This window comes from Condylura cristata, unplaced genomic scaffold (assembly GCF_000260355.1).
Source record: "Condylura cristata isolate star-nosed mole 26May11 unplaced genomic scaffold, ConCri1.0 scaffold00029, whole genome shotgun sequence".
NCBI classification, from domain to species: Eukaryota; Metazoa; Chordata; class Mammalia; order Eulipotyphla; family Talpidae; genus Condylura; species Condylura cristata.
The window spans coordinates 25,042,192-25,061,561 of NW_004567130.1; the positions used below are offsets into that span (position 1 = coordinate 25,042,192).

At 39.0% G+C, this 19,370-nt stretch overlaps 1 protein-coding gene across 1 annotated transcript in view; it reads left to right on the top strand.

Annotated features, from left to right (window-relative positions):
• RGS7 (regulator of G-protein signaling 7) overlaps positions 1–19,370 on the top strand; it is a 213,470-nt gene that overhangs the window by 101,386 nt on the left and 92,714 nt on the right. Inside the window, exon 3 of the mRNA XM_004691057.2 lies at positions 17,915–18,011. Within this exon, the coding sequence (XP_004691114.1) occupies positions 17,915–18,011 (97 nt within the window). The remainder of the gene's footprint in view (positions 1–17,914; positions 18,012–19,370) is intronic.

Here is a 19,370-nt window from a genome sequence, read left to right on the forward strand (position 1 = left end):
CATAGTCATTTCCTTGAGGACTGGTAGAAAGTACAGATTTCCAGTTGTATTCCCAGCGATGGATGCCAATTAGTGGCTTTGGAAGTCCAGGGACCTGCACTCACAAAGAGCATTTGAGATTATTACCTCACAGGGGTTTCTCAGCCCGGTGACCACGGGGATTAGGTAGTTGGTGACATGAAGCCTCAGAGCTGATCCTGCCGGTGTGGCCCCTCCTGGGAGCTTCAGCTGGGACTCTGCTCCTGTCTTTCTCTAAGTCCCCATTGGTAGAAAAGCTTGATGGTCAGCAGTTCATAATGCCAGTTAAATCCCCTGTTGTGAGAGCACGCTGACTCCTGAGTAATTACACTTTTCTGAGTTGGAGAAAACTACTCAAGTGACTCTAGGGAAATAGTTTTTCCATTTTGAACTGTTTAGGGTGGAGCAAGCCAAACAGACTTTTACTGCACGTGACTAGCAGCTGTGGTGGGGAGTGACAAGACCTCAAGGGAAGCCTAAAACATGAGATCAGGGAGAAATGGCCGATGGGCAACTTGTAGCAAATGGAACTGGATTAACTACTTCCAGATGCATAGGAATGCTACCATTTTGTTTGCATGTATGTGTTGGTCTTGGGTTTCATTAAAGAGTGTTGCTTATACAGTGTATTCATAAGGATGCAAGAAGGAAAGAGGATAAACCCTTTAAAGGAGGATTTGAAAAGTATCAAAGATGCTCTGTCTAGAATAAGGTTAAGGGAACCCCCAGGAATGGAGTAGAATAAGGGCCCTCACTGAAGAAGTCTTTCCCACCTCTGGCTGTAGGAATAAGAGGAAAGATGGCTTGTCGGTAGCTGTTAAAACCATCCAGCCACACACAGGGGTCTGTCTAGAAAGATTGTTTCCTAGAAAGAGAAAGGCGGCAGCCATAGACAGACTGTAGCCCCCAGGGAATGGACAGTGGGAAAATGCCCACCCTGCTCTCCCCTCCCCGTGTTCCAGTCAGAAGCCAACACTAGGAGCTTGGTGTGGAGACTGGTCTCCGGAACCTGTAGCAGGGGAGAAGAAAGAGGAGCTTAGGTGTGAAGGGCCAGTGGTATTTGGCAAAGGCTTCTCCTAATGGTGTTCGCATTAGAAATAAGGTGAAGACACTTAGAAATAAGGTGTTTGCTGGGCACTGGGTCAAAACCGTGCCTCATGCTGGCACCAAACTCATGACTGGAAATATCGATTGAGTCTACACTGAAGAGAGTCTCTTCTAAGTGGGGAATATTAAGTTACAAGGAAAGATTAGTTAGAATAAGCAAATGAATATATTTTTTAAGTTGAATGTATTTTTTTAAATGTAACAATTTTTTTTTAATTTTTAAAAAGAATGGCATACACACATGAAAAGACAATGCATATCAATAATTTTTAGGGAAATGCCAATCAAAACTAGAATGAGAGAGTACAATGTCATTCATCAAGGAGACAGACAATGTCTGTATTTGGTCAACTGTGTCATTATTTGTGTAAAACATTTTAGCTCTTGATTGTACTAAATTGTTCGTGACATGGAAATATGGGAGCCTTGATGCTTGCTGATAGGAGTGTAAAATGGTGCAGTGACTTTGGGAAACAGTTTGACAGTCTCTTAAATAGCTGGACATAAAGTAACCACCTGACCCAGAATTCCACTTCTGAATTAAAAAAAAAAAAAAGTTCATCCAAAATTTGCACATTGGTATTGACTGCAGTGTTATTCATAACATCAAAGTGGAAACAGCCCAAATGTCGGTTGTCATTATGAATGTCTGAGCAAAATATACATTCATGCAATGGAATGTGATTTTGAAAAAAGAAGTGAGGGGAGGAAGGGAGGGTAATGTCACTTGAACCAAAATGCATGGACTCAGAAGTCATGTGGAGGAAAGTAATTATCTATGAAACACACATTGCATAGCGTAATTTACATGAAATGTCCAGAACAGGCAAATCTATAAGGGCAAAATTTTAGTGTTTTAACCTTACATATTTCATTTCCGTTTGACTCTGTCTGAGGCTGAATGTTACTGATTTTGCATCATGTATTATCAGAAAATGAATGGGTACAAAGCTAATGTCAAATGCATCTATTAGCCTTAATTTGGAGATTTATTTTTTCAACACCATATCATGTAGGGAAAACCCACAAATGTTAAGAAAGATAGAAATAACTCCCAATACTTTTGGAGCAATGTAAAATCAATATTCATGAAGAAATCTTCAAGTACTTTAGGGCAGTATCTGGAGATGACTTTTTTAAAGGTGACTTTTTAAAATTCGGGGATACAGACAATAAGCTAGAAAAGAGAAATAAAGCGAAGGCACAGCTTACGAAATGATTAAATGGTTAACAGAAATAACTGCTATAGTTGGATTCACACAGTAGAGGTGGTACTTTTTCCTGGCCATGCTTATTGTTTTTATGCACCCTTGTTTATGACAAAGGTTTGGTCCTTTTACTAACCAAGCTCGACAGAAACCAGGTGTGTTTGAGCTGGGGCCCTCATGGTGCCTGTGTGTCCGAGTGGGTCTCCTCAGCACGCCAGCTTCACCTGAGCCTGCTCCCCCTGGCCTCTCCCTCTCTCGTCATCTGTCTCCTCTCCAATGCTCCCTTCATAGTTTTGGTTGATTCTCACACCTCTCTATTTGAACAAGCATATATCATTTATTAGCTGTGTTATAAATTGCAGTTTTTAAATTATATTCTCTTGATTAGATTAAATTTAGGGCAAAGTTATATTTGTTTGTCTCATTGTTGTGTTTTTTTTTTCTTTTTTAACTTTATTTTTGTGTAGAAGATCTGGGGTGTAGGCCAGAGGTGTGCGGGGCATTGAAGGACTCACCAGAGACAGAGTGGGGAGAGAAAAGATGAAATACATTGCTGAGGGGAGCAGTGGGCAAGACAGGTGTGTTTGAGCTGGGGCCTTCATGGTCTGCTGTACCAGGCCGGTCACCTCCCTGGCCGGGGATCAAACTCAGATCTTAGTGTTGGTAGTGCCAAGACTTACTCCAAGCCACCAAGGAGGCCGCTGTGCATTATCTTTTCAAGTGGTAGGATTCACTTTTCAAGTGGTAGCTTATAATTGCATTTGTTTGTGACCCTGTAGAAATAAGTAAACACGTTTGGAAAAAACCAGCCCTCATTCACTGGCTTCTATGCTACAGCATTTGCTGCCATGGCCAAATTCAAGTTTAACAAGTTTTTACAAAATTCCTGCAAGTGTGATCATTTGGTTCTTGTAAACAAGTGTACACCAGCTCCATCCAGCACATGCTACAGCTGATGTGGCCCTCACTGGTGCCCAGCAGCCTGCGCGGACAGTCTGAGGCTGTCTGTGCTGAACTTACAGACATTGTGCTTTTAGGACATTGTCGTGAATACACAGAATTATGTATATGTAATAATAGAATAGTAATAACATAGACTAACTCTATTTGTATTCATTTTATGTAAAAAATGAAGGGTTTTATTTGTCTATATCACTAGAAAGTATTACTACCATACAGAACTACAATATAGTTCTACTCTTTAACAATTTAAATAAACACTACTACAATTTAACTACTTAAATAAACAATTTAAATAAATCTTACACTACTGTGTTTTTACACTGTACCCCAGTCTTCAATATACTGCAATATAATTACAGTATTTCACTGTTTTACAGTGACTTTTCTATAGAATTTATTCTTTAAGTGGAATCATTTACAAAAATTAAAAAAAAATGATTTTCATCTGTGAGAGTTTTTAGGCATACTTTGAAATTTGGGGCTAATAGTCCCCCTTCAAAATAATGCATGTATGTCTTTTCATGTATCATGTATGGTCTTCAGACTTCCAGGTATACTTAAATTATGTTATTTGGATTTTTTTATTCATGAAAAAGGATAGAATGTATGACTTGTGAATGAGGAGAGTTCCTTGAGAGCTGTCTGTCACTAAGAGAATGTCACTCCTGTCTTTTTTCATGACATTTTTCAGTTAAGATGAATGATGATGACTCATGTGGTGTGCTGTATTTTATTTAAGTTTATTTTAAAGATTTATGTGTTTTATTTTTTACATAGAAGAACTGGGGTACAGGCCAGAGGTACAGGGATGAGAGGGCTCACTAGAGACTGAGTGGGGAGCAGAACAGACTGAGGGGAGCAGCAGGTGAGACAGGAGAGGTCAGCTGAGCCTTGTGGGTCCCTCCCTGGCCAGGGAGTGAACTCAGGCTGTTGGGGTGATGGCACGGAGACTTAAACCCCTGGCCACCAGGGAGGCCCTCATGTGCTTTTAAAGCACTATTTATTCTTATTATTTAATGTGATTCAAGCTGATGTAATAAAGCAGCTTATTAGTAAAGTTCCCTTCATTTTCTGCTCGGCTAATAAATATTGCCGCTGTCTGTAGTAAGGCTCAGCAAGCAAAAGACATCAAAGGCTTTGGTTTCCTTTAAAAAAAAAAAAAAAGTGAAGTGACATCGGATGTTGGGCATAACCATCTCCAGTTTATACATTTGTGCTGCTTATATTTAGTTAAAAAGAAAGAGGAATCAGGCTTGTGATATTTTGAGAGAAGACTGGTAGGTTATAATGGTGAGGGCATCTTTTATCTCTCTTCTAAAATGTTGCCCTATTTTATTCCTAATTCCCATATGTTTATCTCCGTCTCCGTCTCATTCTCACCAGCTTCTGCCAGTTCTCTAGAATGGGTAATTGTTAACGTGTAACCCTCAGACCAGCAATATATATCAGTATAGGCAGGAACATTGTTAAAAAAGCAAAATGTCAGCTGTTGCTCCCCCCTACTGACCCCGGAACTCTAGGGAATCAACAAGCCCTCCCAGGTAATTATGATGCAGCCTTAAGTCTGGGAACCGCTGTTGCAGAAAGAGTGAAATAACATCCACATTTTGGTGAGTAGGTTTAAGTGAATGAGCACAAATTCAAATTCCCGTACATTTCAAATAACTATTTGACTATGCTCCTGTGTGCTGTGAGTGTGTAGGTTAATTGGAAAATCAGTATGACTCACGTATGATTCTGGGAAGGTCCAGAGCGTAAAATCTAAGGAAGAAAACATGTTTTGCTCAATTTCTAAAAAGAAAATGTATCATGGCCTTGTCATAACTTCATCATGCTTCACCCTGGCATGAATATCGCTGTAATTTAGTTAATATTATTCTGCAAATCGTCATCATCTGTCACATTATAGTCAATTCTCATTTCAGAGCAGAACTATACTAATTGTTTTCTTTCAATTTCTGATTAAAACTTGTTTATCTCTTAAATCAAATGTAACTGTTACTAACACCTATCTCCAAGCTTGGATGGAACAGGGAAAGGACTTACCACCTTTAGATTCTATCTGGAAGAAATATATTTTTTTTTAAAAATTCCAAATCTTTAATGATTCAGGTGAGGAAATACTGCTGAACAAAGTTAGGTAATGTGAAAACTTTGAACCTTTCGTGGTGTAACTGAGTATTTTCCCCGTGGTTAGTGTTATTTTCATAGTTCAAATGACTTAGGCCTGGAAGCAGCCCGGTCACAAGTCCTCACCTACGTCCATCTAACTTTGACTCTCATTTCTGTCTCCTGATGTGGTTTTGCCCACTGTGTGTTTTTTTCACTTAAAACTATTCTTAGGCCATAACTTTCATTGTAAGAAGTAAGCTGGACCATGCAGAGCAGCTTAGATCATGGTAAGTTGTACGATTTCTAACGAGAAACAACCCCAGTGGCAAATGAGCTTGCAGATGATCAGAACAACTAGAGGACTTTCAAGCAATAAAATATAGAAAAAAATGGGTGGGATAATTCCTAAATTACATGAGGAGGGCCTGGTTTTTTACCTAACTGTGAGCTTAGAAGGGCCTTTCCAGGCATTATCTCACTGGATAGCCACAAAATCGCCAGACAGAAAAGCTGCCTGTTATTTGCCCACTTCTCAGGAGCATACAGCTCAACCCAGCCCGTCATTCGCGTTCCAGTCTGGGAGGAATGAATGGCAGAGAACAATGTCTGTGTTTCAGACTGTTTTGTGAATATATTATTTAAAAATACAATACAAACATTCCATTTGTACCCGTCTCACCCAAAAGAGCCATACAAATTCATATGTGCACATACAGTTATGTATGTATACAATGTGGAGTAAGATCTGTTTTCTTCCTGTGTGACCATAAAACCCAGTCCATCCAGCTATCTTTTTTCCCTATTAATGGCGCTTCACCACAATTCCCTTTATCTGGATTCTGTTTACCATTCAACACGCTAGGTCATATTTTACATTTCCTCCTTTGGATGCCATATGATAATTAAAGGTTAATTTCTGTTTTGTTCTCTTGGTATCTACACTTGCTTTGATAATATATGCATTATAGAGTGTAATCTGCATTTTTTAAATAGAGATTGTTCGATTGTAGGAGAAAAATATTCTATAATGAAATCTGTATCTTGGAAAGGGCAAAATAACTACCTTCCTGAGATGCTTTAGGTGAATGGGTGCTTTCAGCATTTATGTCAGTTTTCGCAGTATTTTCTTTAATCATAGTCCCTGAAAAAAAGTGGAATGCATTTAGGAGCTGGATAAATTAGTGTAAAATAAAAGGGAAAAATGAATCTTTATGAAGTTTTTATACAAGTTCATTCGATCCTATCTTCTTTCCCTATATTCAATGCATCGTTAGCATCAAATGTCATACATGTGCCTAGTATTCAAGGAAGCACGCATAACGTGTAAAATAATGACAGTTTTTATCTGAAATATTCTTCTGTCACTGTCTTTTGCACATAAGTGTATGTATCACAGGTCACATTAGATTCCTGAGACCTAATAGATGTGAGCCTCATGAACTTTGTAAAACCTAGAAGACAAATATAGTTTGTTTTAAAAAGTACTTACATCTCATAATTATGTTTGGTGCATGTTCACATAGGAATACATAAGACATTTTTACAACATCACCACATTTAGAACTGTTCTAAAGCAGTGCATATGTTTCCAAAAGCAGCAGAATGTAATCACACTTTAAGATTTCTAGCTACACAGTCGAATAGCCCTCAGCAAACCAAGATGACAGATTCCACCATGACCTTCTGACATCTGTGTCCTAACTATAATCAGATAATAGGCACAGGCTACCCAGTTATAAATAAAGAAAATTTTTCACTTTTCTTTCATTTTCTCAGGACATCACTGGGAATTGTCAGGCGGCAGGCAGCAAATAGTTCTGCTTTCCTTGGCAATCAGGAAGTAAAAAGCAGTTACTGAAGCAGCAGTTATATATTTGTACATCCAAGCTCCAACCTTTGCTTAGGCATCTTGCCTAAACTACACCCACATGCATCGTAGTTATTTCTTGAAAGTAGAGTAGAAGGAATAAGTGCTAAGTTCTGTACAGAGCTTTCCTTCATAAATCCATCAGCAAGAAGGAGGTAATTTTCCCAGTCTCCCATCTCAAAGGCCCCTATGTGACGGGTAAATCAAAAAGTCACACTGCATGTTTCTTTAAATCCAACTGTTCAGTGCACTGGAGAGGTGACTCTGTTCATATTCCTCTGAAAAATAAAATTCATTTCAGTTGGAGCTAAGAAGGGTGTAGGTGAGACTTTTTATTTCCTTTTGCTGTCCATAACTTAATCATTGATCCAAAATAATTCTAGGAAATTATAATTCAAAAATCAATCTGGGACCTCCCTGATGGACTAGGGATTAATCTCCGCGCTGTCACCACTGTGGCCTGAGTTCGATCCCCGGCCAGGGAGCTGACCTACATGGTGCAACAGACCCCTCCTGTCTCGCCAGTGCTCCCTCAGCCGTGTGGTTCAGTAGATCCACCTGGCCTGCTCCCCACTCTGTCTCTCTGGTGAATCTTCTTGTCCCCCGCACCTCTGACCTGTACCCACCCTAGTCCTTCTGTGCATAAATCTTAAAAAAATTAAAAGCCAATCTATGAAAGCAGTCTGTTTTACATAGTAAAATAAGAATGTCACATGGAGAAAAGTTTAGGGTCAATGCATAGACCAATTTAAAACCTCACAAAGCATGAAACATAAGGTAAATACAAACCACTGTACGTGTATTTGTTTTTGATGAATGCCTCTAATGTAGGCGAACCATCACTAGCATGATCATACCTTTCTCCTTTTAAGGGCTTCAGGCTTACCTTCAGATTATAATATCTTTTAAAAAGTATATAAAATTAAAGTCACAGACAGGATACTAACTTGTAGACAAAGCAAGATGGCTTGCACTTGGTTAACCTCTAATCAGATAAATTGTGGCAGTGTCTGGTCATACTTTTGATCTCTCCTGGTAAAACTATATTTAAATCGTTCTGCAGATATCTCTAAACCTCTACTTCACAAAAGAAGTTGTCATCAAAGTGCATTACTGAAGTAATAAATCTTGATATAACTTTATTAAAAATATTTATTCTTAGCCCTGTTGCCTACATTTAATCCAAATCCTTTATATTAGTGGAAGCAGAACACAGTATTTCCATGGCTCCAAAAATAACACACCATTATCTTGATTGTTCAGGCCTACTCAGAACAGCACTCTCAAGCAGGATTTTCTCTGTAATAACCGAATTGTCTGAGGGATCCACTGTATTTGACAAATTAACTTTTTCCTTTGCATTTGGAATATCTCTAGTCCTTTACCAACCTTGAGAAAATAATCACTAGCATCTTATTTTGAAGAACTTAATTCTCCTCTTGAATCCCTGCTGAGAACTCAGGCTGGGAAATGCAGTGAGTCCATTTGACATTGTGCTTTGCAAGTCAAATCCAGGTAAGTCAGCACATCAATGAAACAAGCCTCCTTTTTTAGTTTTTAGGTAGGAGCTCTCAACCACATCTCCTGGGTCCTGGGTTCTGGCAAGAATATTCAATTCTATATAGTTTAAAGCCCAAAAGTAGAGCCACAACTACATGTTTACTAAAAGGAAAGACCATTCAATAAATCATTTTGGAAAAGTTGGACAGCAACATACAAAAGAATGAAATTAGATGATTGCCTCATGCCACTCACACAAACATCATTCACAAAAAAGCAATTCAAAGTGGTTTAAAAAAATCGGATATAAGACCTGGAAACATGAAGTACATTGAAAAACACTTTACAGCATAAGCTTTAGTGTTGTCTTAGGAGATATGTCTCCAGCATCAAGGATAACAAAAGAACATAAGCAACCCGTACTACAATACAACAAACTAAAAAGCTTCTACATGTCAAAAGAAACTCTAAGAAAAACAGTAAAGACACACTACTGAAAGTATTTGCACACCATACATCTGACAAGGGACTGATAGCAAATACACAAAGGATTCATACAACTCAACAAAAATAAAGAAAAGAACCTGCTTAAAAATGAGTAGAAGAGCTGAACAGGCACTGAGCCACTGAAGGCACACAGAAGCAAAGGAGCACATGAAAGCTGGCGACAGAACAGGAATGTGCAGCGGGGACACACGTGGCGTGATGAGAATAAGGGGGGATAGAGGGCACCGTGGACCGTGATGGTAGACCGGGGGCCATGTGGTGGGTTCTTCAAGGGTCATACCCAAGAGGGAGCCTCCACGTCCAAATTACCAGCAATGATAGAAGCCATTTGCCTCAATTAAAAAAAATTAAAAAACACCTATGTGCTTGAAAACAGACTTGTTTTTTATACGATGCCCCAGAAATCCTACTTCTGGGTATCGCCCTGAAAAGAATACAAAGCCACTAACTCAAAAATACATGTGTGCCCTCGTTAATTAGACAGTCTTCACAGTAGCCATGGGATGAAAACAACGTAGCCCAATGATAGATGACTACATAAAGAAGACATGTTACATGTGCACAATGGAATACTATGCAATCATAAAAAACATACATCATGAACTTTGAGGGTATTTTTTTTAAGATTTATTTATTTGTGCATACAGAACTGGGGTACAGGCCAGAGGCTCAGGGGTGGTGAGAGGCTTCACCAGAGACAGCGGGGAGCAGAACAGGCAGATCGACGAAGTCCACTGCTGAGGGAGCAGCGGGCGGGTCAGGAGAGGTCTGCTGCGCCCTGTGGTTACCTCCAGGGCAGGTGGGATCGAACTCACACGGAAGTGTTTTTCGATTCTTAGTGTTGTGCTTTAACCTGCTGCACCACCAGGGAGAGCCGGGTATTTTGATAAGTGAAAATAAGTTAGAGGAGAAATGAAAATTCTCTTTCGCTCATTTATAAGTATAAAGAAAACAAAAGCAAATGTTTATATTCTGACAACAGAGTTGTGGTTTCCAGAAGGGATGGAGGAAGGAAGGTGGCAGAAGGGGAAGGTTGTTTAGTGGTGGATGGTGAGTGGACACTTGGTGACAGGTGTGGTGACAAAATGTGATCCAGAAACATGCCATACAGAATTGCAAACTCACAGTGCCGGCTTAAAAATGTATCTTAGAGGTGGAACGATAGTTTTGAATCTTACTCCGCAGAAATGAGAATGGCCCTTTACTTCTAGATAACTCACAGAGCTATTAGGGAAATTAAAAATTAAACAGAAAGCACAATATTCTGATTAATTCCCCAATTAACTTCGGGATTTGTCAGTTGAGTGGACAGATGTGTGCTCAAACAGAAGCCGCTTGACATGTATTCAAGTAGGAGTCCATTATAGAAAATACCAGGCTTTGCATGAAGAAAGTTGATGGAAATGTTGCACCGAGGTTCAAAACCTTTCAAGGGGTTAAAATACCTCGGATGCAGGGACATAGATGAAGAATTGCAACTCGGTTGGAAGCGAGCGTGTCGCTCTCTTGCATCTTGGATCCAGGACAAAGCACGGGTTGAGAGGAAGCCACCCGCGCACCTTCCTGCATTTGTACCGCCCATCTCTAGGCGCAGCTTGGTTTTGTCTTCCCGTGAGTCTTTCCCCCATGGTTTCAGCAGGATATGCTTCGACGTAACTTCTGAACGCAGTAGAGATTCATCATCGGACTTTTTTTCAAAGTTACATCAGTGACACCTCAGAGGGGAACAACCTGAATTAAAAATTCAAGTTGCTCTGTCATATTTAGTAAAATCTTCGGCATTTTGTACTTCACAGTCAAATGCTACCATCACCAAAGATTAAATGTAAATTAAGCAAGTAATTTATTTGGTCATGTTACTTCCTTTGTTTTATAGCTCTGCAGTCTCATTCATTTGATTTGCTGGTCTGGAACCCTTCCCTGCATCACTTTTTTTTTTCCCCTTAATTTATTTTTGTATAAGAACTCAGGTACAGGCCAGAGGTGGGAGGTGGGTGGTGAGAGGATTCACCAGAGAAAGAGTAGGCAGCAGAACAGGCAGACTGACTGAAATCCATTGCTGAGAGGAGCAGTGGGCAGGCCAGGAGAGAGGTCTGCTGTGCCAAGTGGGTCAGCTCCCTGGCTGGGGCTCGAACTCGCACTGCAGTGGCAGTGATAGCCTCACAGTGCTGTGCTTCAACCTGTTGTGCCACCAGGGAGGGCCCTTCCCTGCATCACTCTTTATCTCCTTCTCATTATCCAGTAGCCACCATTTTTCTATAGAGCATATTTTTCCCTGTACAACTCTCCCTCTGATTTCCAGTAGGCTTTTCCATTGCACGTAGCTGTAGTAAAACTATGGTGTCTTCAGCCTTTCTCCCAGCTCTCCCAATTCCAGAGCATTATGAAAAAGGGATTTTGCCCACGTGCTGGAATGAGATGAGGACAAGTTTATCCCTGGGCTCCTGATACTAAACTCTGAAACTGAAAAGACAGTAGTAACCATTGTTCCTTATTCGGCAACTTGGAGAAGATTCTGGGCTGAGAAGAAAAGTTAAGGAAGTCATAAGAGCTAAGGTGAAGGGCAGAGGGTGTCCTGAAGAACGGCTGTATTTGATCTCGGAGTGACCTAGTGCATCCCAAAGCACTTACACACCTTTCTTCATTTGTGATGATGTAAATCAGAATACAAGTCACTGGTAAGCCAAGTAATCTTAACTATGAAATACACACAGTTCTTTTATCTGTTTATTTTCAGCAGAGGTTACATTCCTTAAAATGGAAGTAACGGATATTTTATTTTAAAAAAATAACATTGACAAATCAGGAAAGAATACTTCTCTACTTCTGCAAAAATACAAAAGCATATTTCTCTGTTTACAAGTTAGTGAAGATAGTGAATGTTCTTGAAAAAAAACTACGTTCAAGTTGGACCAGGACATGTATATACATGTATATACATGTATATACATGTAAATGTTGAACAAGTGTATCATTTTAGTCATAACTATTCATGAGTGTTACTTTTTTATATGAAAATGGTGACTAATTCTAAGTAAAGATACATTCATCTCAGGAAAAATATCAATTAGAAACATTCACCATTATTGGCTTAAATTTTAATCTCATTATTCTTCAGAATTTACTAAAGGCCAGCTGTTTCATTGATTAATTTATAATTGTAAATCATAAACTTCCTTATCAAAATTTCCTACAGTTACAGGAATACTGGGCAGATTTAAAGCATGTAATACCAGCAAGCAACTAATTGCCAAGAAATCCAAAAATTTCTTTACTCATCATTTCTCACTATAATCATTAGCACTTAATAAAGTGGGTCCATGCAATAATTTGAATGTAAGTGGGATGAGCACATGAGAACAGAAACATTCAATATATTCATTCAGTGTTTCGCTTATATCTGCAAATGCGTATGCTTAATGCTATATTACAAGAAAAAGTGGGAAAGCTTGGTTGAAATTATTGAATTATTTCTCTTTCAGTACACAAAGTACAAAATGTTTTCGTTTTACTTTATATAAATATTCTGACTGCAGTCAGGTTGTCTTTGTAAAGCTATTGTCTGAATGAAATCAATAATACTGGTATTGTGAAAAAGTTCTGGCAAATGTAGATATCAGTAAATTTAACTAATTAAATTTCCATCATTGTTTCTAACTTTAGCAGGGCCTCAAGGCAGTAATTTTGTGAATCTTCCGTCTAGTGGACGCTAGTTGAATAATTAGGAGCTCTTTTCAAAGATGTACCTGCTTAATATGCTTTCTCTTTCATTCTGGCAAGTGTGTGGGCAGAATGTTTAACCTGAACAGTATTTGCAACACATCGCACGTATTGAAGTGACATCTAAATTAGTGCAAAAGAAATGCTAATTATGAACTATAGGAAAAGAGCTGTGTGTTGGAATTCAACAGTGTCTTCTGTCTCCTGGAGAGCTCTACAGGGGAGTCACAGCCAAGGCAGGAGACAGCCATAGGCCTCACGGGTTTCATAAACAGTCACTGACTCGCCTCATTTACTGAAGGAAGAAGTTCCCCTGAAAAATAAGCTGAAGAAACCTTACATTAAATAGAATCCCAAAATTAGGGTTTCACTTTACGGTCCGTTGTGTTTCACTGTTTCTCTGTCAGCCTCTTTTCACGGAATGTTAGATAAAAGGAAAACAAGCATTCAAATATCTCAAGAAGAAAACTTAAATCAATTTAACTTAAATTTTTGCTTTCAGTCTCTCAGAAAAATAAAACGCACCTTAAACAAAAATGCAATGCCACTTTGCCTTTTTTTTTTTTTTTTGGTGAGTATTCCTTATAGACCAAGCACTTTGTATAATTAGTGATACAAAAATGAGTAAAGTGAGATTTCTCTCCTCAAAAGGTTCACATCTAAGGGGGAAAAGATAAGTATAAAGTAATAACTAACTAAAAAGTGCAGTAGTAATAGAATTGTAATAGTTATAGAATTTCAAAAATGTTTTGAGACAGATATTCTTAAAACTACTTTACTAGAGATAAATTACTTTATCACACATAGAAAATTATTTTCCATAGGAAAAGATCACTGTTGTAAAAGTAGTCAACACAAATTCAATTTCTTGATTCTCTGAAGAGCTCCAGAAGGTTAATTTGTAACAGGGGGGTCCCTAGGAAAAGGGGAATTTCCATTTTCCCTGCCCCACCCAGAAGGAGGGTGGAGCTGAGCAGAGAAAAGAAGAGAAGGAATCTGAGGAGGGAAGGATGGAGAGAGCCAGAGGAGACCTGAGGAGGAGAGGGAGCAGAGGGAGACATGAAGAAACCATGTTTATTTCTTGGCCCTGGACTGGTTGAAAGAGATGTGGGTGAGAGACCCGCGGGAGGTGACTGTGGCAGTGTTTGATTGATGTTGCTCTTTTCCTCCCAGACGTGCCTGGCCATTCCTGACCCTGTTCTACGGTCCGGCCAGAAGGCGCTTTAGGCTTGTGGCGGCTTTCAGTCTCGCTCTGGGCCAGTCCCGTTTGGGTGGGCTTTTGCCCCCGAGGGGACGGGTCACGTCAGGGTTTGATGTAGCGGTTATATTCTTTGCCTTCCGTGTTGCAGACTCACTGTATTAAAGTTGCTTTTCATTAAAGTCTTGCAGGTTTTGTCTCGATGCGGCAGATGGCAGAGCCCTTTAGAGCAGGCAGGTTTGGGGGTTCAGGGGTGCCCCTCTTCCTGTATGTGAATCTGTAACAGATTCACAAAGAAAATGCACACAAAATTGTTTTTATCTTGTAAAATAATGATGCAGTTGTTTTATAACTTCCCTCTTTCCTTAAAATATTATTTTTCTGTAGTTTTGTAATGCAAAAATTTTCATCTGAACACATCTTCTATTCAAAGTCCCTTTTGTCTCCTCACCATCGTCCAGATGTGAGTGAACTAAATGCATGCTATTAATCACTCTACTATATGCATTGAAATTAAAATAAGCTGACAGTTGGAAGCACATAAATTTTTTTTTACCAGTCCTGTTCAATTAATGGGCTCATCAACTTGTCTTTGATAGGAAATTCACACATTGTCTTACGTTAGGAATCTTAACCAGTTCTAAACATTTATAATTCTATTCAATCGTCAGTATCTCTCAGCCAGAAGAAGTCGTCAGATCACCCAATTTTTATTTTAAGGGTGAAGAAAGACTCAGAGTCTCAGTGACCCCCAGTATGTGCAGCTCTCCTGACAGAAGGCCAGTGTTCTTTTCCGGTACAGTTAGTGTTTATGATAACTAAACAACTCACATGGTAACTAACATGTTGCAGCTCAAGTGGCAGCCTTATGAACAGATCTTCTCTCGGGGTGCTTACATTCCTCCGAGGAACTGTAGATTTTTAATACTTGAGTTGCTTCTTAATTTTGCACCACTCTTGATGTAATCTTGCTCTAGATTTTTTTGCCTTTAGCATTCGCTCTCATCCAATTTGTTTTTGGTAATAGTGAAAAAGCACCTAATCAAGAATTTAAAAAATAGACTCTGAATGAATGTCTGAAAGAATGAGTAAATAAAATGGAAGGGTCTTTATATGTGACCTTCCTGACTGCTGTTTGCCTTAATAAGCCAGATTTCCTTTGCTTTTGTTTGGGGATTTAATTTTGACCTTTTTTATCTGTTTGCTCACCCCAGGCCATCATAATAGATAAACTGTAATCTGCAGAAAGATAAAAGCAATTGAATACATTTCCATGATAATATTTTCTGTCTAGAAAGCAAATCCTATTTTTCATGGAGTTTACCTTTTTATATCCATTATGGAAATTATGATGCATAAAAACAATGAATATTTAAAATTAGAACCACAGCATTTATTTTTGATTCCCAGGTTCCTAATCTTGCTCCTTTACTATCCAATGAAATGAGAGGTGAATTGACCTTGCAGAGAAAATAGCTCTACTGATAGAGATGCTTCTTAATCCACCCTCCAGCCAGAGTGATTATCATCACAGTGCTGGGATGATTCACATGGAAATCAGAGATTTTAGTGACTGTCTAATCTGTACTGCGTTAAAGCCATTACATTGATGATATAAAGATTTATAGGATGATACTTGGTGAGACAAAGCAGCTTAGTCTTCCTTTCTGGATGTGTCTTCAGTGAATTATTGCTAAAAAGAAAGAAATGCAAGTCATATAATATCTCTCTTATTAGCTGTGATATTTTTATTACATGAAAAGAGTTAGTTATTGTTGGGTTATTTGGTGGGCCTAGTAAAATAACTTCCCTTCCTGTGCTCTGTACCAATTGAAAATCCCAACCAAAGATATGGGTCACAGTATGTCCTCAATGGCTGACTTATTACTGAGAAGTGCACACAAAAGCATTGATTCTGGAACCCAGGTTTGTACAGATTTATACACCCAGCAGGGCAGGGATCTCCAAATCTTCAGATTTGGATGTGAGCTTCCCCAGGAAAAAGAAACAGGCCTTGCTGGCACGTTCTCATGATAAAATCTTCTAAACCACTAACTAGACCAACTCACCTGGCATAGAGGAAGTTAAATGGCAAAGAGGCTGGAGAGTTTGGTGCTTCCCTCACATAGAAAAAATGTTGCATATGGAGAATAAGCTTTCCCAAGTGTCAAGGATTGTGGATATTCAAAGTTCAATATTTGCATATTTATTTACTATGCTTTAGGTTTGTCATACCCTTTAACCCTAAAATACTTCACTCTAACCCCAACTCAATCCTATGCACGTTGTGATAGAGTTGTCCAAATTATTAGCACCATTTTATAGCTGCATACACTAAGCCTTAGAGAGGCTACTGAATTCGAAGTAACATAATCGATAATGAATAAAACTAAGTGTCAAATACCAGCCAGTCTCACTCTGAATCATCCTTCCCACACTCCTAGTTATTCCTTCCATTAATAAATCTGATATTTATCTAGATCAGTGTTCTCCCAGGTGAATAATCACACTGTAGTGTTGATGGAAATTTGATCATTGCTAAAAAGTTTAGAATGTGATTCTTAAAAAGTTTGTTTTGAAATAATTTTAGATTTACAGAAAAAATACAAAAACAGTATAGAAAAAAATTCTTAATACATTCTTGGCTCAGTTTCCTTCAATTTAACATCCTGTATAAAGGTAGCATAATTATCAAAACCAGGAAAATACACTAGTACAGCACTACTTGTTAAACTGCAAACCTTGCCTTGTGTGATTGTTTTCAATAGTGGGTGTGAATTTCATGAGGGAAGGGACTTTGTATATTCATCTTCATATCTGTGGCACTCTTCTATGTCTGGTCAGTAGTCAGCAACAGGATCTATTTGTGGAATGAATGAATGAATGGATTTGGGTATCTGTGCTAAGCTTGAGTACATCCATGTGTTCTTATGTGCCACAGGTTTAAAAGCACACAAGGGAAGGCTGAGATTCTGATTTGAATGAATCTTATTAGGACTAAAGTCCACTCTGTGAAGGAGTCTGTGTAGTACTTTGTACATCCCTTTAAAACTTTGAAAAACAGTCTCAAGACAAAAGCTAACGAAATGGCATTATTTAAAGACAGACAAATGTAGTGAAATCCATGAGATGGGAAGCTGTTGTGTTGCATCCATTCTATCAAATGTATACATCCTTGTGTGTGGCGGGGGTGGATGTTTTATACTCTAAGCCTTAGTGACAGAAGCCGTGACTAACGGCAGTAAGCCCTGTATTTTCACCAAGGTTTAGAAATCACCATTAAAACAAATCATATCAACTCTTTCCTACAAAGAGGAAATCAAAGTACATGCTTTCGAGGCATTTTATTTGAGTCCTGTAGAGGTAACATTACTATAATGTGAATTTTGCTATGGCAGTGAATTTTCTGACAGCTTCAAATATAGAGTCTGATTTATGTCAGTCTTTATAACCAATGAATGTGAAGCCAGAAGAGAGGCAATATTCAAAGCACACAATTCTATTAATAGTTGAATGGACCGTAAAATGTCTACTTTTCCAGTTACATTTCCAGCTTTTAGACAAACTGAAAATATTAATGTGTCTAAATCTAGCAAGTGAAACTGTGATGGTAATATTCTTAATTGGATAAAACTGAAAAACAAAACTGTTATGAGAACTGACTTTTCTCAAAAAGTCTAAGCTAAAAAACAACCATTCTATTTTATTATTTAGATGGAAGACGTCATAGCACGCATGCAAGATGAAAAAAATGGAATTCCTATTCGTACTGTCAAAAGCTTTCTTTCCAAGATTCCTAGTGTCTTCTCTGGTAAGTTTGCATGCGATACAGCTCCATTTTCTCTGGTACCTTCCACATAACTTTTAAAAATCTATTCTCGCTATTCATTATTAAAACTCTTATCTCAATATCATAAAATTCCCATGCTATATTTAACATGGTGCTGCACCTTTGACATTTTAGCAAAATATGACAAAACAAAAATTGTGACCCTATTGCAAACTAATGTGAAATAACAGAAATGAATATTAAAGTAAAGCTGTGTGAAACAATGTGATGTAGATCGCGCATGGAAGTTAAAAGGGTGGGAAAGGATCAATGAAGTGTCAGGAAATGAGTTCCTGCAGAGCAGAGCTGAACAGAGTTTCTGCATCCAGAACTGGGGTGGCCATCTTCCAAGACAGGATGGATAGGCATCAGCACGTAAGAGTTGAGTCAGATAGTGAGGGTCTTTGAAAGCCAACTTACAGCATCTGTACTGTCATTTCGGTAAATATGGAGACATTCAGCATGTTCGTGAAGAATGCTATTAGGAAGGTGCTCAAGATGAAAAGTCCGTTAGGGAAGGCTGTTGTCAGGAATAGTTGGGGCGGGGGGCAAGAGCTTGATACTTAGGGACAGGAAAGGAAAAGCATGAAAATTTGGAGAACAACCGGCATTCAAAATACAAGAGGTTATTTTGTGATTGTGTGCATGTGTGTTTTGGTTGGATGACTGTGAGTTAAGGGAGTCATTAGCGGAATAGGGAGCCCACAGATGTGACCAGAGAAATCCAGTAAAGTGCATAGGAGTGAGTTAGAATCCACATTCTAGCTCCATGAGACACTGAAGTTCCAAGCTGTGAGACTGCAGGGACACTGGCCTGCGGACGCTGGGGCTGGCACAGCTTAGAGAAGAGGCAGCATCTGACATAGCCAAGGATGTACAGTGAGTGAGGAGAGTAAGAGTGCTGGTGCCGGGTGTGCGCGAGCGCGTGACTCATGCAGGATGCGTGTGCCATGTTTCCTGATGAACAAGGACCAAAAGATGATCAATAATCGGGACACTCATCCTTGGTAAGAAAGCAGTAAATCGGAGCAGAATACAAATGGTCACACTCAGGTGGTGGGATCCGACAGCTGCCTATAGCATTACAGAGTGAAGAAGCACAGGAGGGTTTCAGCAGCCTACATTTTACCGTGATAAAATATGTCCTCTTTTTTTCCCTTTCTTTCTTCTTACGCTTATGCTCTTCTGATATTTTGTTCTTCTTTGACGATGCCTTGTATTGGGACTTCACTCCATCTCTTCCTTCTTTGCCATCCTGCCTGCAGACTTAACTCATTTTTGTATGTATCCTGTATCCCTTGGAAAACATTAAGTTCCTTGCAGTTAATAAATCAGAGAGTT